The sequence below is a fragment of the Oxyura jamaicensis genome, chromosome 18 (genome assembly GCF_011077185.1).
Source record: "Oxyura jamaicensis isolate SHBP4307 breed ruddy duck chromosome 18, BPBGC_Ojam_1.0, whole genome shotgun sequence".
In the NCBI taxonomy this organism is placed as follows: Eukaryota; Metazoa; Chordata; class Aves; order Anseriformes; family Anatidae; genus Oxyura; species Oxyura jamaicensis.
The window spans coordinates 3,930,862-3,957,685 of NC_048910.1; the positions used below are offsets into that span (position 1 = coordinate 3,930,862).

The 26,824-nt window shown below is 41.4% G+C and overlaps 2 protein-coding genes across 5 annotated transcripts; one reads left to right on the plus strand and one right to left on the minus strand.

Annotated features, from left to right (window-relative positions):
• The first annotated feature begins 4,104 nt into the window (after nucleotides 1–4,104).
• LOC118175972 (cytochrome b-245 chaperone 1) lies at nucleotides 4,105–14,537 on the plus strand. 2 transcript variants are annotated; one of them, XM_035342652.1, is made up of 8 exons: nucleotides 4,105–4,333; nucleotides 6,443–6,444; nucleotides 7,190–7,317; nucleotides 8,468–8,509; nucleotides 9,673–9,746; nucleotides 10,354–10,450; nucleotides 12,430–12,574; nucleotides 13,142–14,537. In XM_035342652.1, exons 3-8 carry the CDS (start codon nucleotides 7,233–7,235, stop codon nucleotides 13,269–13,271), a joined length of 573 nt encoding a protein of 190 aa, XP_035198543.1. In that variant the 5' UTR covers nucleotides 4,105–4,333; nucleotides 6,443–6,444; nucleotides 7,190–7,232; the 3' UTR covers nucleotides 13,272–14,537. The 2 variants fall into 2 exon arrangements, with proteins under 2 accessions (XP_035198543.1, XP_035198544.1); XM_035342653.1 differs by lacking the exon at nucleotides 6,443–6,444 and having other exon boundaries at nucleotides 7,187–7,317.
• Nucleotides 14,538–17,799: 3,262 nt separating this feature from the next.
• HEXD (hexosaminidase D) lies at nucleotides 17,800–26,804 on the minus strand. 3 transcript variants are annotated; one of them, XM_035342650.1, is made up of 12 exons: nucleotides 26,664–26,804; nucleotides 26,164–26,273; nucleotides 26,004–26,091; nucleotides 25,851–25,889; nucleotides 24,157–24,340; nucleotides 22,741–22,812; nucleotides 22,017–22,212; nucleotides 20,972–21,054; nucleotides 20,086–20,164; nucleotides 19,909–20,010; nucleotides 19,314–19,403; nucleotides 17,800–18,842 (listed from the first exon to the last, which is right to left on the minus strand). In XM_035342650.1, exons 1-12 carry the CDS (start codon nucleotides 26,742–26,744, stop codon nucleotides 18,674–18,676), a joined length of 1,293 nt encoding a protein of 430 aa, XP_035198541.1. In that variant the 5' UTR covers nucleotides 26,745–26,804; the 3' UTR covers nucleotides 17,800–18,673. The 3 variants fall into 3 exon arrangements, with proteins under 3 accessions (XP_035198541.1, XP_035198538.1, XP_035198539.1); XM_035342647.1 differs by having other exon boundaries at nucleotides 18,663–18,842; nucleotides 25,725–25,889; XM_035342648.1 differs by having other exon boundaries at nucleotides 18,701–19,212; nucleotides 25,725–25,889.
• Between the last annotated feature and the right edge of the window lie 20 nt (nucleotides 26,805–26,824).

The window sequence follows — 26,824 nt, forward strand, 5'->3', positions numbered from 1 at the left end:
CAGAGAAGGAAATGTTTTAAAATCTTTTACACAGCCAAATCCCCAGTCTGTTTAGTGTTCTTAAAGATAAACCCAGAGTATAATGTAAAAAAAATATATGTATTTTTTAATATATAGACTGTAGGTGACTTATCAGTGAGGTTGAGGAATCAGGAATTCCTTACTGTTACTAATAATGAAAGCAAATAGAAGCACCATTTCTTATTGCCTATTTAAAGAAAAATACACTGATACTGCTTTATATATACACCCTGGAAAAAATATCACTAATCCTAGTTTGAGCTAAAAATTGTAATAGCTTCAATAATGATAGTTCCCTATGCTTCTGTTATCTTCATTCTTTATGCTTTCATGTTTCATATTAGCATGTTAATACAAGAATTTGTAGAGCACTACAATCATTCTAGAGCAATCCCAATATAACTTAAGACTTCGGGTTTCCTACAAAGTTACTAGAATGCAGCATTTAGTGAACATCTTGTTAAAATCTTTTCTGTCCCTCTGGATGAGTATTTTCTTACTAAAAAACTGTGCCAATCTTTCAATTTATTCTACAAGGATACAGTAGGCATAGTTGCCTTGTCAAATATAGTGGTAGCACAGGTGAGCGTTCTCAGTTAGGAACATGTTAAGATTTGCACGTAAAGTCATAGCTAAAATCCTTCTGTTTCACACTTATGATTATGCTTACTTTTGTTATCCAAACTTAATACAGCGACTCTTCAAAAGACATTACAGCTTTGGATATTTTGGTAATTCTGCACAGGTCACGTTTAAAATATATGTATTTTTAGTTTTCCCTCATATTTCTTTACATTCATAATGCAAATCAACATCGAAACATTTGCAGAAATACTGAAACATCGGAAAACATCTCAGGTGTACCTCTGTCTTGAGAATACTTGGACTGAATTAATTTCAATTTAAGAATTCAATCAATAAAAAAAGGAGCAAAAACTTGTACAAACGGGGGAGCATGCAAGGAATCAATGTTTCAATGCACAGTATAAGATTATACTCGTGTAGTTATTAGATAATTAGATGTCCCATTTATATTACTGCCAAGGGCAACTTCTGCTTTCCATTAGCTATTTATACCATTTTCCCATAGAACATCACATCAGTTACCATCAGCACTGCCTGACAACCCATTTTCACCTGCCCCTGGGGTGGTAGCGGTTAGTACCCTTCCTACCCTGCTAGGCTGCTACCAAAGAAACTCCATGTAAAAGCTTTTCTATGTCAACAGTAGCTAGCACTTAAAATTATTAAAAAAAGGACACTTAAAAGTGTCCTCTTGTGCTTTATTTAGCCTCTGTTGCTACATTTAACATTTATACCTGCACCTAAAACATTTATACCAAGAATGAAATAGAAAACTAGGTACTTCTCTATGAAAACAGTACATTGCAACCTGTTTCAGAAAGCTTTAAATGCTATGCATTGGTGCTGCGACGCATTGTAAGCTGCAAATGCCTCCTCAAGTTAGTGACAGCATATGCCACTCAACAGCTGTCAGATTAGGCAATAAATCTTAGTTACAGCTGGTAAACATGTATTCCATGAAACGAGCACTTTCCAGGCTTTATACACAATGTTCCCTTAGAGTTCAGTGGGGCAATGGGATGATATCATTTCTATCCGGGACCGACAGTCAATTCAGTCCAGCTGCAGAACACAACACTGGTTTAGTGACTGTTTCCAACCATTTAAAATCAAAAGATGCTAGGAATTTTATCCTGGCCTGTTACTAAAATCACACACGTACTGCACTGCTGAATTTCTAAGTTTAAGAGAAGACTTTGGAGGGGAAAAAAAAGTACAAGGAACTAAAAGAGAATATTTAGGAAAATGGTCTGGAATTAGGAAAAAGGAACAGAGGCACAGAGTCAGAGTCAAACTAGTGCAAAATAAAAGCCAGTTCTGTTATATGTGCATGTTCTTGTGATTAGATCAATGACTTAGAAGTTAGAAGTCTATTTATTGTACAATGGCTTAAAAATGTTTTTATTGAGCAAGATCTCTACAAGTAGTCAATTACATCTCTCTGAATTTTTCTTCTGACAAATAGTTTTTGTTTCTGCAGCAACATGTTCTGGAATTCATGATGTTCTAAGTCCAAGATTAGGCTTTTAAAATGTGTTTTTTTTTTTTTTTTTTTAATCAGTATGTATATTGCCATTTACCTACTTCAAAGTACTGTAATAAAATCCACAGATTATTGCACAACAAATGTCGTAAAAATTATTAATCAATACTTGCCCTATTGTAATTTGGACACATGTTTGATCATGTGTGGGGTATTTCCCGTATTTTAAATAATTTCCTTCTAACTTTATAATTAAGTCTTACCAGGCTATCCTATTGTGGATTTAGCAGAACTGGAGAAATATACAGTTGCTAATATTCTAGCAGATAGTAACTGAAGAATAAAACAGATTCTTATTGGTATGCTGTGTGATGTATATTGACTGGAGGGGACAAATTAATTTCTTACTTTACTCTAGAGACAAGAAGTCTTTGTATTTTATCACATGAAGTGGCTTAACATTTGGTTTCCAGAGAAACTTGCTGCATTTAAAAGCTGACCACTGCTTATAGATTATTTTTATCATAAGCCACAGAAACTCAGCTGCTTGTTTGGGTTGAAAACACAAGATACTTATTATTTTGTATTATTCATCCAAAGCCAGCAGCTGGTACCTCATGACTCCCAAGCATACCAGTTCAAGCTTTCAGTTCCTTGTAGCCCTTCCCCATTCACATTGTTGTTCTGTTACACAACTCAGAAACTGCAGATCAGTTTGTATTTTCTACTACTTGCAATAAGTTAACTCCATGGCATGGAGTCTGAGTCCTCCCTCCCCCAATCTTCAAACAGTTAACTCTGGACTGTCTAATCTAAAACTAATGGACTTTGGACTGTCTAACATAAATCTAAAACTAATCACTGTGGAACCAAAAACTCAGTTACTGTTCACCAGCAATGATTTTCTGGAACAGCTGAACAAACTTCAAGCATATGGCCTTAAGCAACCCCTCTGGAGTATCTGGATTTGTATTAGGAAAAGGTCAAAAATTAAGTGTCATTAAGAAAGGATCACATTCCTGTGCAACTGAGAGAGGACCAAGTATCTTCAGTAGATGAAGTGATACATTGATTTACATCAAGGAAATTTAAGGAGTTGTACTAACCTACAAGTGTCTACATTCTACCCATTTTATCCCAAAGCTGAAATGAGCTGATGCTCTAATGGGTTAAACACAAACAAATTTCATACCTGAATGATGTTTAACTAAACTTGAAACACAAAGGAATTTTCAAATATATCATGATTTCAACTGAATTGGAAACTCTCCTCCCCAAGCAATAGATTTTCCAAATCCAAGCCTACAGGTGACATATAATTAATGAAAAGTCATGGCATTAATGTTAAACCTGTAAGCATATCATTTATTTTTGCTTTGCAATTCTTGCTGCACCGGCTATTTCAAGTCCCAGCTACTGGGTCTTCTACAGGCAGCTGTCTCGAGACACCTTTGTGATACTGAGAAATCCCTTACTAACCTCACCACGCAGCAGCCTCCTGTCTGTACAACACACGCAAAGTGCAAGTAGCGGCTACTACCCAGTGCAAGCGCTCCGTGACAGCCCATGCCCCAAGCACACATGGCTGCCATTGAAAAGACCTGACATACATCAGCCTAAGGGAGGTTGTAGGTACTGGTGATGCCAAGCCCAAGGGCATGCTGGTGGGGCTCCCTGAATGGAATATGCCCCTCGTTGGCACCCCTGTTCCCTCCTAGCCACAGCACCCTGACCCAACCTCACAGCAGCAGGTAGCCCTGTCAGGCCGTGCACAAGGGACCATACTCACCTCAACCAGAACAGGCCTAGCAAACTGCCATAAAATGCGTCTCTTGAAGCCCTTCCACACACTTTACCTCGCTCTATAGCACGTAGAGCCCCTTCTCTACCACCACACAAACATTCCTGCTTTTTTTTTTTACGCAGGTTAAACCGTAAAATACAAATTAGGCAACACAACGCCTCCACTCCGCAGCCATCTTGGGCACGGGCATACACCGCCATCTTGGGCGACGCCCTTCCTCCTCCAGCGAAAACCAAGCCACCCCTGAGCGGGGCGGGCAGGTTTCTTTAGCCACCGCCTTGCCCTCACTAAAAATGGCCGCCAACACATCCGACCCTTTTTAGGGCGAACGAGGCGCCGCCGTGTCCCGGTGGCGGCCCTTTGTGGTCGGGGGCTGCAGGAAGCGAAGGCGCCGGGCATCCTCCCTGAAGCGTGGCTGTGCTGAGGCGCGCCGGGGGCAGGTACGGCGGTGGGGAGTCGGCGCCTCTCGTGGGGCAATCGGGCTGAAAGGGCGCTGGGACGGTCCGGTACAGGCTGGAGAGGTGCCGGTATGGTCGGGTACGGGCTCAAGGGGCGCTGGTCCGGTCCGGTCCGGGGCGGGCTGAGGTGCAGCCCTGTCAGGCGGAGGGTGGCACAGTGAAGCACCACTGTGGGGTGGGGCGGGATGCTGAGGAGTCGCTCTGGCTTCGGGATGATGTTCATCAGTCCTTTATCATTTATTGATTTATTTTAAGTGTGCCGTGGATCCCGGGACTTGCAGCGGCTTTTGGGGCCGGGGTCCTGCCGCCCGGTGTGGGACGGGGGTGCCCGGGACGCCTCCCTCGGGCGGGTCCCTCACTGGCCGCTCCCCGCTGGCTGGGCCTGAGGGTGAATCCCGGCCCCCGGGCTCGGGTTATCTGCGGCCGGCAGGTGGGAACCACAGGGGAAAAGAAGGCTCCGTCGGTGTTGGCAGCACCCTGCGGCCCCTTCCCTGGCAGAGGCCTCAGCGGGGATGGTGAGGGAGGGGAGGAAAACAGCCCAGTGCATGGTCCTGGCAGGATACCCGTTTGTTGTGAAGCTTTTAGGGTGCTGCTGGGGGTAGGTTTTGTACGCTCACCCTTGTTCTAGAGCCTGGAGGAAACGCGTCTGTGTTTTGTATGGTGCTGGAGATCAGTTTAATGTCAAACCCAATACACTGTTTTAGAGCTGCTTGTGTCTTGTTGTGATCTTAAAATTGCTGTGGCAAACTTGCCGTGGTTCTTAAAGGCATGCCCATGACTTAGTTCATTATTCATGACTTCCAGAAAGTGCCTTTGTGCTTTCTATTCCCTGAGGCACCTGTCTTGCACGCACCTGTGTCTATAAGATTATTGAATGTCATTGTTAAGCTGACACTGGCATTTGCATGATTAGACTTCCCTGAATGAATATGGGAGGGGAAGAAAGGCATAATAGAAGCTTTCATTTATGGATTAAATTTCTGTGTAAATAAGTCATGTTTTCACCTGTGTGTTTTGTTAAATATAACCATTTTTTTGCCGTTATCTCTGTGTATTTGATACCTTATTGGATACTTTTTAGGTTGTAGGCAGGAAACTGCTCTGTACATGCAGAAATATATTCAGATACATAGAGAGCACCTCACAGGAGCCGTTTGAAAATCAACATTTCATGCTTAACATCCGGAGGAGATGGAGCATGCCTCGTACATAAGTAGCTTTCTCTCTTTCAGTTTCAGATGCCCTCAGATGTGCTGCTAAGAGATTGAAATCAGTCATATGTGCTTTTTATTTAAATGAAAAGACTTGGCCAAGTCAGTTTTATTAAATGGAAAACCAAATCCCTTGCAGCTTTGTATCAACACTAGCTAGTCTGTGCAAAATTGTGGGAGTGTCGTGTAGCATTTAAGAATGGCAAGACAGCTAAAGGACTAAAAATTGCATACTTTTTTCCTGTCATACCTTTTTTTTTCCAGTCAGCCTGGATGTGCTTGGGCCTGCTCTGCTCTTCAGGAAAGCCATATCATATATATGCAGCCAATACCTTCTTAATGCCAAGCTGCAAAATGATTTGAATTGGCTGTTTAATGATGAAAATACCAAGTCAATAGAAGGAATTGGTGCTTACTGTCCTCAATAATTAATGAGCTGTGTAATGGTTTTACAGCCCCAGAATGCTTAACAAATATTAAGGTTCATAACACACCTGCTGGGGAAGATGATACTCTTTGTAGAAATCCCTTTTTGGGGAAGTGCATAAAACCCTCTACCTTAATTAGCATTAAAGTTGTAACAAAGAGAAAAGAATAGAATAAATTGTTGATTAAAGCCACCATAAACCCTGATATCGTTATGATGCAATGCTTACCACGTGTTTCTATTTCACGTTTACTGGATTGTGGTCTTTGTAATGACAAGTGTCTACTTGCTTACTGCAAGAGAAGCAGTAAGCAGCCTGCCCTTTGTTGACAAATCTGATTGGATCAGCTGGGTCCTTATGCCCCTTGCAGCTGGTACAAATTTGTTCTTAGGCCTGTGCAGATAGTATTAAGCCATGGTTGGATTTTGCACTGGACCTCGCAGTCATGTCAGAAGTCACACATTCTATACTATAGATACTAAACAGATACTGAAAATGCTGCATGGGGTTGTCCAGCTCTTTCTGTTTTTGATTAGTACCTGTTGTCTTAATCTCTGCTGTTACTTTCTGTTTAGGCTGAAGACATGATGTTGCTCAGGAGGGCTGAGTGTTGCTGGAAACTTGTTTCTATTCTGGATTTGGCTTGAAGGATGGAGGGCCGTATATGGCATTATATGACACTGGCACTTTGTTAGGCAGAGGCTGTAACCCCTGCTGTTCTGTCACTGGGAATGAGACCCAGCATGTGCAGTGCAGAAGGCTCTGTTGTCCTGCTTCAGCTGCTAGTCCATTGTGGTTGCCTTTGCTGTTAGTACAAATGCTGTCAAAGAACACTTACTGATTTATTAGTTTGAAGAATTGCTAATCTCCACAGCACTCGCATCATTTCAAGTTCTTGTTTTCCCACATTGCCTTCTGCAAGTGGGTTTTGGTAGAAAGGAGTACAAACTTTATCCCTGAAATAAGAGGTTTCTTGGAGAGTAGTTCAGTGTTCTGTTATGCAAGTCTCTTCCACCAGAGTGTTTGCACTTTTTAAGGCGTGCATATTGTTATTTCTGTGAGACAAAGGCCCTGTCCCAAACTGGGACACATCTATAGTCTAGGAAAAGACTTGATAAGAAGTCCTGACAAGTGCTAAGAAGGGAGAGTGTTGGAGTCAGCAACAACTTTACTTTTTATTTCTCTGTTTTATCCAGCAGGGTTTCATGAGTCAGACTGGGCTGTTTGGAGTTTCTTCTGAAGATGTACATGCTGGTTGAAAACCGCACAAGTTCCTTTCTTCATCTGAAGAGGTCACCTGGCATCAGATCGTGGTCTGTCTTTGTTGGTAAGACTGCAGTATTCCTCAATTTACTTCAGAGCTTGCTTTAAGGGAAGGGGTCGAGAAATTACCTGGAAGAACCTCTAGCAAGAGATGTGTATCTTTCAGGTGTCTGCTTTGTGGAAGAATTATGACTTGAACTTTTTCGCTAGTGCAGTCTCTCAGTGTGCTAGTTTTACTGTGACTGATTATTTTTCAGTCTGTCACAAGCAGAACCTCAGAGGCTCATGGACTGAATTCTAAGGGAGTTTTGAAAGCTCAAGAAAAGAAAGTTATATGTCATAGAACAATATAAATGTTGGGAACTTCTGAAGAGAATCCATACTTGCACTGAAAACTTGAGGTTCTCAGAAATGGAAAAATCTGCATTGGATTCACTGGAGCGATGCTGGAGATAGATCTTGTGTGTGGCTAACACTGAACTCTTGATGGCACTGTGTATGTGAAATAGGAAGTTGTGCATGATGTTCCAAAAGCCATCTGTTTTTAAACGTTACTGTATATGCAGAAAAAAATAGGGGTGGTATCTATCAGGACCACCCTGAGAGCTTGTGGGGGAAATGTGGCATATCCTACTTCTCACTGGAGTAGATCCCACTGCATTAACACTCAAACATCTAGTTTGATCTAGTTTGTCAAAGCTGCATTGAGACAAGATCTCTGCAGTTGGAGAGTCGCTCTGCCACAGCTTCCTCCTGAATGGAACAAAGCAGTTGGTAGCCTCTGACACAACTTTATTGCACAAGTTTTCTGTTGGCTTCACAGCACTTAAGAGGGGAAAAATAACCTTTGTAGTGTAAACATGATAAATATAAATGTTGGCATACTCAAAGCTGTACTGTGCTCGAGAGGAAGTATGGTGCAATTAGACTGAGAGTCCCTCTGAAATCCTGTTATTGATTCTGTTACTACCTTTTATTTCTGATCTCAGTCCCCTGTGCTTCTTAATTGCTTTATATAGAGAATGGGAGATTTTTATACTGAGTTCAGAGAAAAATAACTGACTCTTTTTGTATAGTAATCAGTGTTGCAATAGCAAGTCCCTTTTTTTGAAAAGTATTTTGAAAAGTAATTGCTTTAATTTGAGTATTCATATGTTTTCAGGGAATCTTAGGTGGTGTGAGCTGCTTGTTCTAATTCTCTCCTCTTATTCTAGGAATAGCCTCCATAGGGTTGGCTGCTGCTTATTACAGCGCAGGTAATGGCCTATCATTTTAAGAACTGTTTTTCCTGTTGATCTGTCTTTGACTTGTCCGTGTGGCTCTGTCTGGCCTCGCAAAGGCAGTCTAGGTACCTGTCATACTTTGTGGTGTGAGTATTAGAATCCAGTAATAATTGTTTCCTGTGTCTGATTATTTAGTACTGTGGCATATTTTGCTTTCAGTGTGTTTTAAATATGTGATTAGATGGTCCTCATAGCTCTCCTGGAAGTCACATCATGATTGTTTGCCACCATAATGAAATGATTGCGTTGCCTTTGGAAGTGCTCTGTTTCTCTGGAAACTGTTTGAGCATCACTAGCAGAGATTACTTAAAAAACAACAACAACAACAAAACACCTTTAAAGAACAGAGCTATTGCTGCTTCCCCCACTACCAATAGAGCAGAATACATCAAATGACAATATCCTTCCATCTGTGGAATTTATTCTGTAGGCTGTCCTGTGATTCTCTTGCTGCATCCTGTTGAGTCTCAAATTTTAAAGCTGTATGGGAATATTCTACTGATATAGTCCATGTTTTTTATTGGAAGAGCTTAAGTCCAGTGAAAGCTGCGTAAGACACCAAGTATATCAGACATTTTAGACGTTGCTACAAAGTTTTCTGAAACAATTCTGAGCACAGGTCTGCTCTCCTGCCAGTAACAGTCTGAATAAGCATGTTGTTTATATGTAAACATTGAATAATAAATGTTTGTCGAGAGGGCTGACTTTCTTTATATGAAGAAACACGTTTGCTTCAGTGAATTGCTTTCCATTGTCCCTCACCCTTGTCCTCTGCAGCACTAATGTTTGGGAGTTGATGGCAAGTTGAGAGAGTTTTGTGGATGCCTTTTAAGATGCCTTTGCTTTTAGGGAAGAAAGATGTGTAATGATGCTGCAGCCTTGGCAATAATACATATACTTAAAATTCTGCATGGTTTGGAGCCCAGTGTAGATGGAGTCTTTGGAAAAAATTAATTCCACTTTTATTATTTTGGGAAAGCTTTGTAAAATAGCTTACATTACACTTAAAGGCAAAAATGTTGCATCAGAGAAACCGCTTTTTTCCTTGTTGTCTTTAAAAGGAGCACGTAGATCTTAAAACGCTGAATACCAAAGAAGGAAAAATCCTAAACTTGTATGTTTTTTGTGTTGTTCAGACAGCTTGGCATGGAAGCTCTTCTACATGGCTGGGTGTTTCTTTGTGGCAGCACAGAATCTGGAGCAGTGGGAGGTAAGATGCTAAATTGAGGAAATGAGGCTGTTGTGCTATGTTCAGAAACAGTCAGGTGTTCACTTTGGTAGCCTGACGCACTTTAGTATCATGGAGTTAAAAGAATTTATGCTTTTAGTTTGGAGGAAACACTTTGAAACTGCTATACTAGGACTAGAATTAATTAGGACGCTTAATTCTTGAACTACATAAGCATGACAATGATGCTAAGCGTGTTTTTTAAAGGGGAGACCTGCCCTAAGGTGCTTTGTGGCTTTCCCCATGTAAATGAGCAAAATAAGCCAAATGCATATGTGAAAAGTGAGAGTTACAGGAGCACCAAGTGTTCAGATTTGATTCCAGGCATAGTTTTTATTACATGAAGAATGTGGCAGGAGGGGCAGTGAAACCAGCTCTAACTTGGTTCTAGAAGTTGTGTAGGAGATATGCTGAAGCCTGTTAAAGCCAAGAGCAAGATTTTGGTTTTCATGGCCCAATAGTAGAAGACTGTCTCTAAAAATAGCTTTATACTTTTCTGATTATTTTCACATGTAACTGCTACATGTATTATACTTTGAAGCCTAGCTAATGATGGTATTCTTAATACTGTTATCTTTCAATTTTACAGGAAGCTGTATTTGATAAGAACAAGGGAACAGTCTGCCTAAAAACATTCAACCTCTACAGAAAAATACTGACTCTATCAAAAGGAGGAAATGAACAAGGTGAGAAAGCAGTATCTGGGGTAGCCACTGATTGACTGACAAGAAATGTGTGCTTACCCATTTGATTACATTCTCTGCAGTTTTGTACTCTAGTTAGCCACGCTTGTTTCCATATGTATTTTGCTTCCCAGCAGCGGAAGTCATAAACTGCCTCTCAGGACCCAAGTGTTTTTCAGGCTGGGGTACTGAAAACATCGTGTTAGTCATTTTAATTCAGGATAACTAAGCTTACATGTGGCTTTCTGTAATAGTCTGAGCTATTCCTTTGGGATGCTCATATGCACGTTCCTATTTTCCTATCCTGCTTTGCTAATGGGGACTGGTGGAAAAGCAGAAATTTTAGATCCCAGGACTGAGATTTCTGTTCCAATTTGGGTTTAGTAGCAGGCAAACCTTTAGATAGGTGTAAGAAGGCATGCTACAACTTGCAGATTTGATAACTGAGGCTGGGAGAGCAATTAGACATCTAGGGAAAGTGTGAAGGCACGCTTTAAAAAAAAACAACAAACCACTAGTGGCCCTTCCATTTTATGCCTCTGTATATCTGTATATATTTTGTTCATACATGTATACGTTGACATAGCAAGTACATTTGGGTTCCTAACCTATGGTATGCAACCCATTTCAAAGGGGTAAGCAGCCAAATCCAGAGCAGATAATTTCTCAAAGCAGGGCCAACAAGAGCAGGTTGCTCAAGACCATGTCCAGCTGGGGTTTGAATGTGTCTGAGAATGGAGATTGCACCTCTCTGGGGAACATACAGAATCATTAAGGCTGGAAAAGACCTCCAGGATCATCTGGTCCAACCATCTTTCTACTACCATCACCCACTAAACCATGTCCGTAAGCTCAGTGTCAACCTTTTCTTAACACCCCCAGGGACGGTGACGCCACCACCTCCCTGGGCAACCTATCCCAATGCCTGACTGCTCTTTCTGAGAAGAAGTGGCTCCTCATTTCCAACCTGAACCTCCCCTGGTGCAACTTGAGGCCATTCCCTCTAGTCCTATCACTAGTTATCTGTGAGAACAGGCTGACCACCAGCTTTCTTTCAGGTAGTTGTAGAGAGCAATGAGGCCTCCCCTGAGCCTCCTCTGCTCTAGACTGAAAAAAAATGGTTCTCTCAGCTGCTCCTCATAAGACTTGTGTTCCAGGCCCTTCACCAGCTTCGTAGCTCTTCTCAGGACATGGAGATGTCCAGAGTTCTGGTGTCTGACCACTGTGTCTGACCAATATGTTCCAGGTCTGACTATTACAGTATCTTTTATATTTAAGTGGCATTTCCTGTGTTTCAGTACCAATGCTTTGTCAGTTGGCAACAACAAAAAGTGTGGCTCTATCTATGTACTCTCACCAGATCCTTATGAAGATCCCATCCTGCTTCCCCAGGTTTTGTAGAACTGAACAATCCCAGCTCTCTTGATCTGTCCTTGTATGCCAGGTGCTCCAAGCCCTTTGTATTAGTTGCCATAACTGGACTCATTCCAGTCTGTCCCTGTCCTTCTTGCACTGGGGAGTGTGGAACTGGACGCTACATTCAAGATGTAGTTTCACCAGGGCTGAAAAAAGGGGAATAATCACCTGCATTAGCCTGCTAGCAGTGCTCTTGCAAAGGCAGCCTGGGGCACTTGCTGCAAGGCCATGTTGCTGTCTCTTTCAGCTTGTCCACCAGGACCCTGGGTCCCTTTCTTCAGAGGTGCTTTGCAGCTGGTTGGTCTCCAGCTTGTACTGATGCTTGGGATTATTCTTGCCCATGTACAAGATTCAAATTTCCCTTTGATCTTCATGCAGTTCCTGTCTGCTGTTCTCGTTTGTTTTGCCTGAATTGCTCAGCAATTGCTTGGTATTGTAAGAGTGCTAGTTGTATGGGATCGGAGCAGTGGTGCTCAAGAACAGAGTTCCTGTCCCACAAATCAGTAGTAGCAGTGCTGAGAGTTTACAGGATGATGATAATAGACTTTTTTCATATCCGTTTACAGTGGTGGCTCTACTGCATGAGATCAGAGATGTGGATGTGGAAGAAGAGACTGTGCGGTATTTTGGGAAGGGTTACATGGTTGTGCTACGGTTTATCACTGGATTTTCACACCCTCTGACTCAGAGCGCTGTGCTGGGCTGTAGAAGGTGAAGTGTGGACTTTTTTAATTAGGAAGTATAAGATAATACCAATCACATGGATCAGTAACTGCCAACTATTGAGACAGTCATCTTGGCTTCATTATTATGCATGCTGATGTTACCTTGCGTTGTTCAGTTCAACTTCTTTAAACCCCTTGATGCTTTGAGTTGCAGACATTTCTAATACCATCCTGATCAGGAGACTGATCATATTTAGGTATTTAAGATGCTTCAGTATTTTGTGCCTGCTTAGTGGCTCAACTGTGCAATGGCAGATAAATTAATTTGATTGTTTCACAAAGAGTGTAATCATCTGTTGCCTAAGGATTGATGATAAAAACAGCAGCTCACAAGGAATCTTGCAGCAGGGCCTGTGGAAAAAGGATTGAAGTATTCTGACATGGTAGTAATTGCTTGGCTTTGCATGCCTTCACACGTGGGATGCTGTCAGTCATGCTCTATGCCATATATTGACTGGTCAATACCAGTGATTCTCAAGAATTAGTGTGCCTGTTTTTGTTTCATCAGCACTACAATTCCATTAACTCCTACATTGTTTCTTCCTTTCCACAGTGATGTGGAAGCAGTTGCCAAGCTCATTACTAGCTTTCTGGAACTGGACCGAGTAGCAAGCCAACAGGATCTCTATGAGAGCAGTGAAACGGAGGCTAGTGATGCTGATGAACCACAGGATGAATATTAATACTGTCACGAGCTGAAGAAAGCAGAGCCTTCCAAACATCTGGAAAATATGCTGGTTCTTCAGAAAGAAATTCCTCAGTCTTGACCCAGGGCATTTATCTACGTGTGTGTTTTCAGTGGGAGGAATCTGTCTTAGGGCACCTCTTACAGTGCTAAACTGCTTCAAGATTCACACTCCCAATACTGCCATTGTAGAGTCCAAAGCAAATTCTGTTTTAGTTCTTCTTTGACTTAGTTCCTGAATGTGGATGTTGCTGTCTTTTGAATTTTGTCAGCTCATCTAACACATTTAGGAATACTTATTTATTAATGTATTGGTTTGCAATTGTTTATTACTTTTCCATTACTGAAGTGGAGATACAGATGTAAACTTCCACTTACTGCAAACATCTGCTGCAGGTACAGTATATGAAATACAGAATAGTTGAAGTTGTAATTCCTAACACAGTGCTTTGAGGTTTTCCTTGAAGTATTGTATATGATGGAATATCTTGCTAAATTGTTTTTAAGCAGTTTAATATATGCAATAAGGTGATGCAGGGTAGTGGCACTTTTATATTCTCTACTACTGACTTGCCATTAGATGCCAGTGGGAATCAAAGTTTGAGTGACTGTCTGGAATTCTAAACATCAGGTTGATCAACTGATGGCACTGTCTTCTCTTGGACTTGCCAAGGAGCCATAAATAAGAACCACAGAATGATCAGGTTGGTCATCCAGTCTTTGACAAGCTCTGACTTAATCCTGTTCTGTTTAACTTCTGGGCATAGACTACCCAAAGACAGAGTAGCCTTATTCTAGACTCAAACTTTCACTATTTTAACTGTGTATTTAGAAAGGAGAAAAGCACATGTTACATTTTAGGTAGGGAAAGGACTGTCATACGTTGCAGCCTAGATTTGTTTAATAGTTCCTCACTTGAAATGTTAAATAATAACTTAGCTTTTTTTTTTTTTTTTTTTTTTAAAGATAGCTGGGATATATGTAATGTTTGGCTTGTGCCCATGTATGTCTGTACTGTCCTCTGTTCTGACCTATGGTTTTACAAATAGATGAATACAGATTCTCCAAGGTACTTTTTCCCAAGTTAAAGCTACCTCTTAGTGAACATGTTTTGCTAGAACTAAAACTTTATTGTGCCTATTTCAACATGTCAGTACTATAAGGAAAAAGTTGTAATGAGTTGCAGGTTCCTTCAGCATGCTAAAATTGCTTGTATTAAAGTTGATCAGCTTGTGTTAGTTGTATGGTTTTAAGACCTGCCTTAGAAAATACTTGTACGGTTTCCTGAAGGAGATCTGAATGAGCTACCATGTAACTGAGTGGTCTGCCTTCACATTTAGCTAGCAGTTAAATGTATTTTTTCAACAGTTACTTCAGGGCTTTACCTGCATTCCTGTTTCAAAGCACTCTACCTCTTAAAGTAAAAGCTATGAAATGATTTCAGTAGAAGCTAGATCACATAGCATGTTCCAGCTGTAAGACACTGTGCACATGCTTATCTGACCAAAGACAGGTTGTACCATGATTACGCTTTTGCTTCCAGCCATTGATGTGAACTGTGAGACAGACATGCTCTTCCCGTTGCTTTGAAAGGTTAATCAAAAGTGTAAAAGGGAGAGAGCTGCTTTTGGTGCAGCTTGACTGTGGCACAGACCCAGGTCTACAAGTATTTAAAAAAACAAAAAACAAACAAACAAAACAACAACAACAACAAAAACAAACAAAAAAACCAACCAACCAAACAAAAAAAAACAAAACAACAAAAAAAAAACTTGTAATCATGTTGGTGTCAAAGCAGACCTTTGCCAGTGGATATGCTTGTGAAGTCTTCCAAATTGTTTGGCCATTTCTTTGGCTTTTAATTTCCACCCCACATGGCTAGGTTCAGGAAGCTGCCATGTACTAATGTGGGAAAATAGGTTGCAGCTAATTAACCATATTTGGCCTTTATTCTAAAGCACAGCTGTAAACAACAAACCCTCAAACCTGTTATAAAAAGCAGAACATAACACTTTAGAGAGATCTTCATTGAAATCCACTGTAATATGTACCCTCAGTAATACTTAATCTGGAGAGGAGAGTGAGATTTATCATTTAGAATACTTTTTTTCACCACTCTGTAAAATGAGTGTCAAGTGTTCTAAGGATTTCCAAGAGTAAATACTGTAAGAACATGTATTTAATGGTATTATGTAAGAGGGCTCTACCTACAGGTACCTGTTTTGTAGCAAGGATATTCAGCAGGATTACATGGTGTGCCTGTACATTGCACTTAGTATTTTGAACCTACAGATTTGACCATTAAGCGGATGAAATGGACAAAACTACCTGCATTTGATCTTGGTTTCACTGTTTTTTTTATATTTCCATGAGAGGTAATGTCACAGGGAAAACACACACGTTTTGGCCTGCAGATAAAAACTGTTTTTATAAAGGTATTTCTGTTGATCTAATGCTATACTGTATCATGTGCCCTGCTTCTGCTGAGTTCTGTTCATCTAGCTTGCTCTACATTCTGGATGTTAGCATTACGTACTTAGGTATCACGTAATATTATGTAAAGACTAAACCACAAGGTAAGGAAAACTCAATTTCCAGAAAGGGGCAAGACTTACTGTAAGGTATTAGGTAGCTTGTAATACGTTCTGTGGAATAAGCTGCATTTTTAGTTGATGTCCAATGATCAGCTCCTTTAAGATGTTCGGCAGTGTTCCTCTCACCCTCAGATTTCCTACTGATAGTAGGCAGGCAAAAGAAGAGAGAGGACTAAAATGCTCTGTGTAGGAGGAATATTTTGCAACACCTGTCTTTCATTTAGAACAGTTGGTGCGATCCTCCCTGTACTGTTTGTTTTGTATGTGGCAGCTCTGTTCCTATAAAACCTAGAATCACAGAATGGAATCATAGAACGGCTTGGGTTAGAAGGGACCTTAAAGATCATTTAGTTTTAACCCCCCTGCCATAGGCAGGGATGATCTAAAACAGTTTAAAATGAGAACCTGAATTCTGTAGCCTGTGCTAACAACAAAGGGTGACAGAATTCCTTAAATGCTGTGGGTTCTGCCTGCAGGCCGTATGTTGGACACTACTGACCTGATATGTACAACTGGGAGCTTAACATATCATGAAACCAACCTACAGCACAAGTAAATGCAACTTGGTCCTTGAATTGCATAGGTGAATGTCTATCAGTCTGTGTGTTTCTTAACTGTGTTTCTTGATACAGGTTTTGAACTGTCTTGGTAAAACTTTTTGTCTTTTGTAGTTGGGAGATGTAGCCAGGTAACCAGACTTCTGTGATTTGCAGTAACTGCATGGAAAAATAACTTGCAAGTTGCAGTTCACATGGATTTGATAACGGCAGTGTTTGTGGACTTGTGACATAGCTTGAACTGCTCACAACAGCAGGTGTTAACTCAGGACAGGTTCTGTTCTGGCCTTGCTCTCTTCTAGAGTGCCCCAGCTGCCTCACTCTTTGCAATTGTCGTCTCATCTTTTCTTGTCACTGTCAATATTTTGCTGAAATTTTTTGATTTTCCCAATTCTCCTGGACCTAGCATATTAAAAGGCTCAGTAAATGTTGCCTTATGTGTACTTGATGTAAAGTTGCGGTACTAAAAGGAGTGAGTAGAAGATGAGTTTTGGCTATTGTACTCCTAGAACAGTATTACAAGAGATGTATTCAAGCTTTTTTGTACATCAGGATGTCTACTAACCTGAGATCAGGCAGTTGTATGTATGACTTAAGTATGTTAAATATGATTTGGAGTCTGCATAATGTGTTAAATTAGATCTACCCTGCTGTCCCATAAACCAAACACTTTGTATAAATAACACATTTCTTCAATGTAACTATCAGAAGTACCATTTGGCAGATGCTTCAGCTTCAACTTGAGTAGCACATTTGAAGTTAATTGCATGTATATGGTTGGGAGAGATTGTGGTCTTAATACTCACACTGAACAGAAGCTAGACTTCATGTTGTACAAAGGGAGAAAGTTGCTGCATTATCTAAGCTATGCTCTAATACTCTTGTATTTCCCAAAATGAGATGTGCCAGTGAAGATCACTTATTTGGTTTCAAAGAAAATCAAATTATTTACACCATATACTAGAAATGTGACTCTTGGGCTGTATTCATGAAGTTACACAAATAACAAAACCCAAGCTGGCTCACATACTAAATAAGTGATAGTTCTGACACTGTAGTAGGTTGCTGAGGCAGAAATACTTCTGGAAAATACTTAGAAATAGCTTTTTTACATTAACATGCAAGTAGAATTTCAGCAAGGCCTTGTATGTTTGTCTTTTTCTATTAAAAATAAATTCCATTGATAAAATCAACTTTAACTTGTTTTATGTCATTAGTCTCTTTCATTGACTGTAATTAAAATGTATTAATATTGATGGATGTCTAAATTACCACTTGGCACAGACCTACTGGGTGGGGAGGAGAGCAGAGTGGATTAAGCACCCATACCTAACTTGTTCTCCACTGGTGTACAAATGTGCATTTCTCCCCTTTAAACCAAACCAACATACCATATGCAAAACAAAGGCAAGTTTCAAGACATTTTGCATAGACATTTTGCATACCAAAGGATTTATTAGGGTAAAATAAAATCTTATTGAGTTAAAGGTATGCAACTTTTGTAATTAAGGTTTACAGGGCAGTTGTGTATCTCTATCTAAAAATGTATCTATCTAAAAATCATAGGGACCTAATTCCTGGAGACTTACAAGTTAAAGATGTCTTACGCTTCAGTTCTTGAACTTCATACATCTAGAGCTAGGCTCATTTTATACTAGTTCCAAGAAAATGTCCATACCTGTGCTTCCAAATTAAGACTTGCAAGGAAGCAAACAGACTATTTTGAGTATGCATGGTAAAGTAGCGTATTTAACTACCTGACTCAAATTACTTTCCCTTGTGATTATCTTAATGTTCTAGTTAAGTCTGCATATATTTTACTACATATATAGTCCATATGTATGTTACTGTAGCTTATTGAAAGTTCAAAATTAAAACAATGTTATCTTAGCCTTTTCCCTCCTCATTCAGCACACTGCTCATGGTTCAAATTTGAACAGTGCAGCAGATGTACTGAATTTGGGAAAGCTTTTTTCCCTTCTGCCTTGTAAATGTGGATTAATTCTGCCCTACTCCTTTCTGGTATGCAAGGAGAGCAAACCTGACAGGACAGGTGATTTAAGCAATGTTGGGCTTCAAGTCCATATTAATTTTCATGTATTACCCTGAAAAATTCCTTTTTGCCCTTAGTGCACTTTTGTTTAATCAGTTGTTGCTTCAACTCTTCAGAGGACAAACTAGCTCTCTGATTAGCTGCAGATGTCTAATAGTCATTTCACAAGGAATAAAAGAGACTAATTGGAACACACCTAGGTTTGTGCTTTTATTGCTTTATCTAAATCATCTACCACTTGTTGCAGCTTTTGTAGGCTGGGGTGGATGTTCTCCTCCATCCACTCCTCTACAGTACTGCTGTGGAAAACTTGTTCCATGGCTGCTTGGAGGTCTTGCACCACAGCATTCCACTTTGACAGAAGACTAACCAAAAATCAGAAGGAAAAAACAATCACGTGCAAGAAAGTTCTGCCTCGAGGGAGGCCAGGCTTACTGGGACTTTTACAGGGGATACAGGTCTTAGGATGACTTTGCAGAAGCAGCAGTCGCTAGAAGAGCTCAAGGGACTTGATTCTGTGCAGACAGCAAAAGGTTGATGCTGCTTGCATTTAAGTACCATTAATCTTGGTAATTTCCTTAGGTAATGACACATACAAGGGAGGGTATTCTGAAGACTAATTTTGTACTTGTATTCAATAAACTTGTTCAACAGAAGGCTGATTAAGATAAATGTGCTCTTCTGTTTAAAACGGTATTATGTGCACACCATACTGCTTGATTTCCATCGATGCGTCTGGAGTAAACATAGAAAAAGGCAAGAACTCAAAGCGGAATGAACTTGCCTGCCTGAAATATTAGACTTTTTCCCCTAGAACGTAAAATAGGTGGTGTTACCTTATTGCATCTGGCTGAAAGTGATGCATTATTATAGGATGAATAATCTTCCTTTTTCTGTGGTAGGGACTGAACCAGCCTGTGACATATCTGAAAATGGATGTTAGAATGAACAGTTTTTGAAACAAGCAGCACTGCCTCTGTAGGCTGAGAAGGAGGTGATAGAGCTTTAGCTTTATCTCACAACTGGGGATAATGCCTGAGGAATAAGTAAATTTAATTCTGTCTTTGGAACTAGCTTGTAAAAGACTGTTAGTGGCAGATGACAATAACTGATGACGTGTTGAAATCTAAGTTTCAAGTTCCTTTTTTCTGTAACCATACAATTAAAAACGTTCATTTTTAGTTTAAAGAGCAGTAAGTTCTAACTCAACAAAGAATCTGATTATTAAAATAAGCACAGCGTTTAGGAATGCAGCTGAAATATTTTAAATGTTTTGCTGAGGTGTCAGTATATAGGGATGCAATGCCTGAAAGGTGGAGCTTGATGTTTAAGTGATAGGTCACTTTACTGGAGTTCCTTGAATATACAGCCAATTTCTAGATGAAATAGCCCCCACACTCCTGCAGACAGGATCAAAGTAAACATTTTTACCTGTTCCGTTCAAGAAGTTCATCCACAGATGACTTGAGGTAGAAACTAACTTGTGTCACCAGGGTAAGAATAGTGCTCCCAGGAAAGGTCCCCAGACTTGTGCTGTCCAAAGAGAACATTAGGTTCTGAACTTACCATGCAAGGAGAAGCATCTGAATCCAGCAGCTGGAATTTTACCTCATGAAAGTATCAATTTCCAGATTGGGCATTCCCAGGAGCTTTTCCACATTCTCTTTAACCGTTTCAGAATAGCCACCTGGGCAGAAGACAGCAGAAGTAAACAAAAGGAGCCTAAGCAACCCAAATGTTTTTAAAGATTTTTTTCTTTTTCTTTTTTTTTTTTTTTCTTTTTTTTCCTGGAGCATTCAGCATTGGCTTACTAGTTCCCCCTCGCATGAAGAATTTTTAAAAGGTAAAACGGAAACAGAACAAGGAAAAAACTTGAGGGTTGTGGTGAGTAGGTTGTCTTTCATGGGGCTTCTTGTGCTACATGAAGCACTTTCGAGCTATGATCTTTCCATTCAGGGTGCTTAACATTTTTAGTGCCTTAGTTAAACGTAAGTAGGTTGTGGATTTCTGTTTTGAAAAGAAACATGGAAAGACATATTCTATTGGCAACTGCCTGTGAAGAAGCCAGACACTATAGGATTTTTTTTTTACCACACTTCTTAGATTCATTTTAAGAAAATGGATTAGTTAACTTTTACATGTAAACAACATCTAGATGTAATTAGTCTCACGTATCAGCAGTGTTTCAAATTAGTTTTCAAATAAACAATTCAGTTTCTTAATTTTTCCAGTATGAATGAAGAATTCTGTGATGATTTGCAGGTTAAAATGCAACAAATAATTAATGTACTATGGCTATTTTTACATACACGCTGAGACTTCCTTACTCCCATACTGCAGACCCGTGAGATGCGTAATCTATTGTTTGTAATTTGCAACATGATCGTACAGTCAAACCACCTCAAAATGTGATAAGCCTGTGCCAACCTGGGGGCAAGGTTATTTCACTCTTGTGTTAGGCTTTAGCTCAGAGAGAATAAAGTTATCATTGTACCATTCTCTAGTGCTTGCAGACATACAGCCAGCGATGGAATTGCCACAGGGAAAAGCTCACACAAAACAGAGAAGTGATCATACCTAAAACAAAAAAAAAGAAAAGAAAAAAAATATTTACTAATTAGACATTCCAGTATTAGAACATACTAAAGCTGTGGGAATTGTTAATATTTCAATCACCAAAAATCAAAGAGTTTTAGAAAATCAGTTTCTGTCTTGGAGAAAGTATCCTCCAACTCTGAAATGCTATGTATTCCTGTTCTACTAATAAGAACAGATACTGAATACGTGATGCTCAAGCCAAATTTAGAACCACCCACTGGAATTCAGTTCTCTGGTAGTTCCTTAGACCTCTTGACTATAGTATAAAAACCTTTTACTCCCTTACTCCAAACTCCTCTCGTAACTTCCTTCTATTTTTGAATCCACCTTAGACCTTCAGCTTCACAGGATTGTTAACTGTGACTCTTTTTTGGCAGTAATTAGGTATTGGAAAGAATTATTAAGGAATACTGCTGGATATTCAAGAGTTCAACAGGGCTGTGAGAGTTTGTATAGGTTGAGCTGCATTTAAATTCTTTTGTCCTGTGCAGTTAGAACACAGTCACTTGAGAGACATCTTCCATGTCTGAGGTAAAACCATTTAGTTGTTTTAAAATATAATGCATCCTTTTTACTTGTTACTCCAATTGTTAAGAATTGGGGTGTTACGTGAAGAATGCTACTTGTGGGTGGAGGAGTCACAATGCTGTTTGTAAGCAGTCCAAGGTGGCACAAAATACATTCAAGCCTTCAGATCCAATCTGCTACTGTTGGTGTACACCAACAGGTTGTTTCTGCTGATAAAGCCTGTAGGAGTTGGCTGGAATTCTGAAATTCACACTTTACTGCTCAGTTTTACCCAACTGAGCATAACCAGCAAGGACTGCAGTATTGCAAAGCTCCTCTGTAAATGCCCAACTTCCTTGCACCTCTTAAAGAGTTTTTGGGCGGAAGTTTGCTTCCATGTGATCCTTGAAACCATTAAAAAAGATACTACTTACCTTTGCCAGCCTGTCAGCGCGATACCTTGAAGCACATCGGTGGGGGTACTGCTTGCCACTTTCAGCCACTGAAGATGGTTTTGTAAGTGGTGTCCAATGAGCGTTAGAGACTGATTCACCCCTGTAGCTCCTTTAAAAGCACTGGCAAACCACACCTTGGAGAAACCACATCTACGATACTTCTCTACAAGAAGCACTGAAATAAGACACAAAAGAACACTTATCAGGTATGGTGTTTCTCCAGTTTCAGCCCTTAACTGTAATGCTCCAGTTAACAGGAACTCTGTGCTCTGAACTGTTCTGGTGGAGAAGGAGCCATGAGGTCTACTGAGTCATTTTTGCTGGTAATACACAATTATTAAATGCATCGTAAGATTGACAAGAGGTGGGCAAGTCTCCTCCACTTATCAAAAAAATGAGCTCCTATTCTTTCAGTGGGGAATGTCTGCTGCATTAAAGTAGTTCAAAAGAATTCTCGCATAGTAAGGGCTACAAAGCTGTTTTTTTTTTCTTTTGAAAACACTTCTGGACTGTATCTACACAAGATTACCACCTTCTCCACTAGCGTAACACATTTTTTTCCCTTCAAGGATTAGCACTGATCAGACTTTTTGTTGTTTCTCCAAAAAGGCACGCTGGAGACTTTAAAAGAAAGCTTAGAATTATAGTTAATAATCAAGTAAAGGAACTCTTCTTCTAAGCAGCTCAGCAGAGAAGTACAAACCTTTGCTCTCCACATCCAGGTCTGCTGCATAGTCCCAGATCATCGGCTGCACAAGCTGTGGGACTCCAGACTCTGAAAGGAACAGAGTTCTTCTAAATAATAGACAGTGGCCCATTAAAGGTGAGAACTAAATACATATTATTGGTGCAGTAATGCACAACTAAAACAAATTATGATTTGTCACTGAAATTCTTCATGTACAGTTCAAGTGCCCATGTATATTTTCAGCCTGGCCAAGACTTTAAACATGGAAATTCACGTCAGGGTCCTCAAAACCTACAATGTCTTGAAACCACTGATGTGGATCATCAGTGACAATTAACTGGCGATGCCATTCGTCCCAAGCCCGTCTTGTTCTCAGGCTCTTGAATCTATTAGTATACCTGCTGGGTTGATCTGGTAGAGCTGCATACTGTACATGCAAGATTTTGGCTAAATTCAAAGGAAATATTCATCCTTTTAAGTTAGGGATTGTCTAAGCTGTGTTTGCACAGAACTTCGCTTTTCAAGGTGCCTTCAAAGTCCAGAGGAAGATAAAGGTTTAGCTTCCTTTCATAATCAACTTTCTGACTAATTGTAAATGTGAGAAACTGACTCCTGAGGAAGCTGTGCAAAAAATCAGTATTTTAACTGTATTTCATTTTAGACTGCTATTGCCTGTGGCAGTAGAGCACACGTAGCTAGATGCTGTGCTTCTCTTGTGGAAACTGCAGGGGTCCATCTGGATTTTTTTGGGATGATTTCCCACCATGAAAGCCATGAATAGGTCAATCAGTGCTCAAAGAGCTGTATGGCTCAATCAGTACTGTCTCAATCTGTTTTGAGCACACATGTAAGGTGGAAAATACTGGAACTCCATCTACATTAGAACCATTCAACTTTTAGTAGTATTCGCATATTTTTCAACAAATGAGGCTTCTGACATAGAAGCTGTGGAGCTATCCCGCAGTTCAGTATTGGAGTTCCTCATTAAGTTTGGTGTAATCAACTATTCTGTCAAAGACAGAGAATCATGGCCTCTCCTTCTGAACCTGCGCTGCGGGAACCAGACAGTGCACAGAGCAGCAACGAACATTAGAAAGTGGTACGAAGTACAGACATTTAGGATGAGACTATTTTTATTTTTGAGTGGATAAAGAAAACAGAATTCATAGCAACCACTGCATGATGACTGTTTTTGTTAATTACCTGTGTATTACCATATCGAAAACTAACGTGCATACATAATGAAATTTTATCATGTCTGTGGGACTGCCAAGGACTAAATGTCTCTTCTCCTTAGCTTATTGGGCCATACCTCAGCTATTCTCAGACTTTTTAAAAATTATTTTTCAACTGCCAGCAAGTCTGTTTCAACTGACTGTGTGGACTTTTTTGAATGCTACAAAATGACTCACCCCATCATTGGTCACACACCTGCCAACGTTTCCTCACTTATCCCTCTGAGCATGTCATCCCACACGATGGGAGTCACAGCGGGGTAAGATGAGGCCATACAGCTTGCAACTGCTTTTATATGGGATAAACACAGCTTTTCTGGTGTGTTCTCTTCTTGTTGCAGCCACTGTTTTGACTCTTCTCCTTCACCAAGGTAGTAGACCTGAAACATCAAACAAATAATCCTGACTTCCTGCACAGGAAGGGGGACGAGCTTGACAAAGTATCATTGAATACTCAGAAACTCTCGCACTGATGTAACATGCTGAGTGGACATATTTCAAAGTACATCTCAGTGTTGGAGACGCTGTAAGCATTCAGTCTACAGGAGACCCTGGTCTGGACTAAATACATCGAGTAAGGGAATGAATTCATATGAATTCAAATACCTATATAATTCCTATATGAATTAAGGCATGCTGTATTTGGTTTTGGTTGGATTGTCTTGGGAGTAGCTCTCTCCAGTCTTGGTTCAAGAAACCTAGCAACTTCTAAGGTCCTGAATTAAGTCAAGTGAGGTTCCTGTCCTGGGGATTCTTTGTACACGAATCTAGAATTGATTTGGGAGCATGTCCAAGAGTCCTATGCAGGCAGTGGATTTGGGTCCATTAAAATGGATTTACATTTAAGTTCTCTTATTTTAGAGCAGGTTTCATTTAAAACATGTTTATTCTGTGCAAGTACAATTTTGCTTTATGAAAACTTGCATGTCCCTGTCTAACCTTGCCATTAGTTCCCAAACAGCAGGATTCAAAACGCTAAGCCGGCGTCAGTACAGTACAGGTTGATCACAATGAATTTCAGGGATCTGCATGCCATAGGGATAGCTTTAAGAAGCTCTGAGAAAGGAGAAAAACCTCAGGGTTCTCTTTCAAGGAGGCAAACTGCCTAGAGAACAAAAACCACTTCCCACCCCAGAAGAGCTTACTTTGAATAGCTTGGCCAGAAAAATGAGCCAACATCCTGTGTCACAACTCCTGACTCTTAATGAATACTTCCAATTGATACCTCAGTTTGAATTCTCATTTGATGTAAAACCAAATTCTGAGTTCGTAGAAGAAATCATAGAATGGCTTGGGTTGGAAGGGACCTTAAAGATCACCTAGTTTCAACCCCCTGCTGTAGGCAGGGACACCACCCACCAGATCAGGTTGACCAAGCCCCCATCCAGCCTTGCCTCAAACACCTCCAAGGATGGGGCATCCACAGCTTCTCTAGGCAACCTGTTCCACTGCCTCACCACCCTTACAGTGAAGAATTTCCTCCTGATGTCTAGTTTAAATCTATCCTTGTTTAAGACCATTCCCCCTTGTCCTATCATTATTTACCCACGTAATTCTCCTTTGGGAATTACAGCCAGGTCAATAGGAATAATAACATCTTAAGCTCCTGGAATGGTTTAGCACTGAAGGCTTTTCTACGCTGGCTCGTGCTGGTGCTTCCTGTCCCCAGAACTCCACCTGCACATGGCCAGGGCACCGCTGAAACGCAGAAGTCTCAACCCTCACTGCTGCGATAAAAACCTCCCGGCTCCAGAAAAGTCCCACCTCATCGCATCCTATGTGGAACCACTTCAAGTCTTCGTGCAGCGCCATGACGTGATCGATCATGGCTTTGACCAGCGCCCGCGACTCCTCCTTGTGCGGGTTGAGAGCGTTGGGAAACATCCTCACCTCACGCAGATGGGCGAACTCCTTGTGCTTCAGCACGAACTGCGGCAGAAAACCGAGGTGAAGGCGGCTTCAGCTGGCTCTGGGGTCCCCACAACTCTCAGCCATGCCCCATCTCGGACCCTCGAAGCCCCCCTCGGGGCCTGCCCCGCTCACCTCCATGTGCCCGAAGCTCTGCACCAGCGGCACCACCTCCAGCCCCTGCTCCTTGGCGAGGCCCAGCAGCTCCCGGAGCTCCTGGTGGCTGCGGGACGGGGGGCACGGTGAGGACTGAGCCGAGCTGGTCCCGCAGTGTCCCCCGGCCCCCCAGTGCTACCTGTAGGCGTGTGGTGCCCGCAGTGGCTCCAGCGGCCCCGTGTAGGGAAAGGTGTCCTCGTACTCCAGCAGCAGCCCTGTGGCGCCCAGGGCGCGGAGCAGCGGCAGCACCTGCGGCAAGGGGGGGTTGGGTTTAGGGCTGGGTTTAGGGCTTTAGAGCTTAGGGCTGGGGTTTAGGGCTTCTGGGCTTAGGGATGGGTTTAGGGCTTTTGGTCTTAGGGCCAGGGTTTAGGGTTTTAGGGCCAGCTTTAGGACTGGCTTTAGGATTTGGGGCCATGTTTAGGGCTTAGGGGCGGGTTTAGGGCTTTAGGGCCAGGTTAAGGATTGGGTTTAGGGCTTTAGGGCTGTGTTTGAGGACGGGTTTAGGGCTCAAGGGCCGGGTTTAGGGCTCAAGGGCCGGCTTTGGGGCCGGGTTTAGAGCTTTAGGGCCGGGTTTAGAGCTTTAGGGCCGGGTTTAGAGCTTTAGGGCGTAGTGCCGGGTTTAGGGCCGGCCCCTCTCACCTGCCCCAGGTAAGCGGCTCGCGGCGGGGCGCCCTTCAGGTCCAGGTGCACGAGGCGCTGCCGCAGCCCGTCGGCCGCCATCGCCGCTCCGCTCTCGATTGCTCCTGCCTGCGGCGCGGCTCCGCTTCCATCGCCTCGGCCTGGGCGGCCGCGTCCCCGTG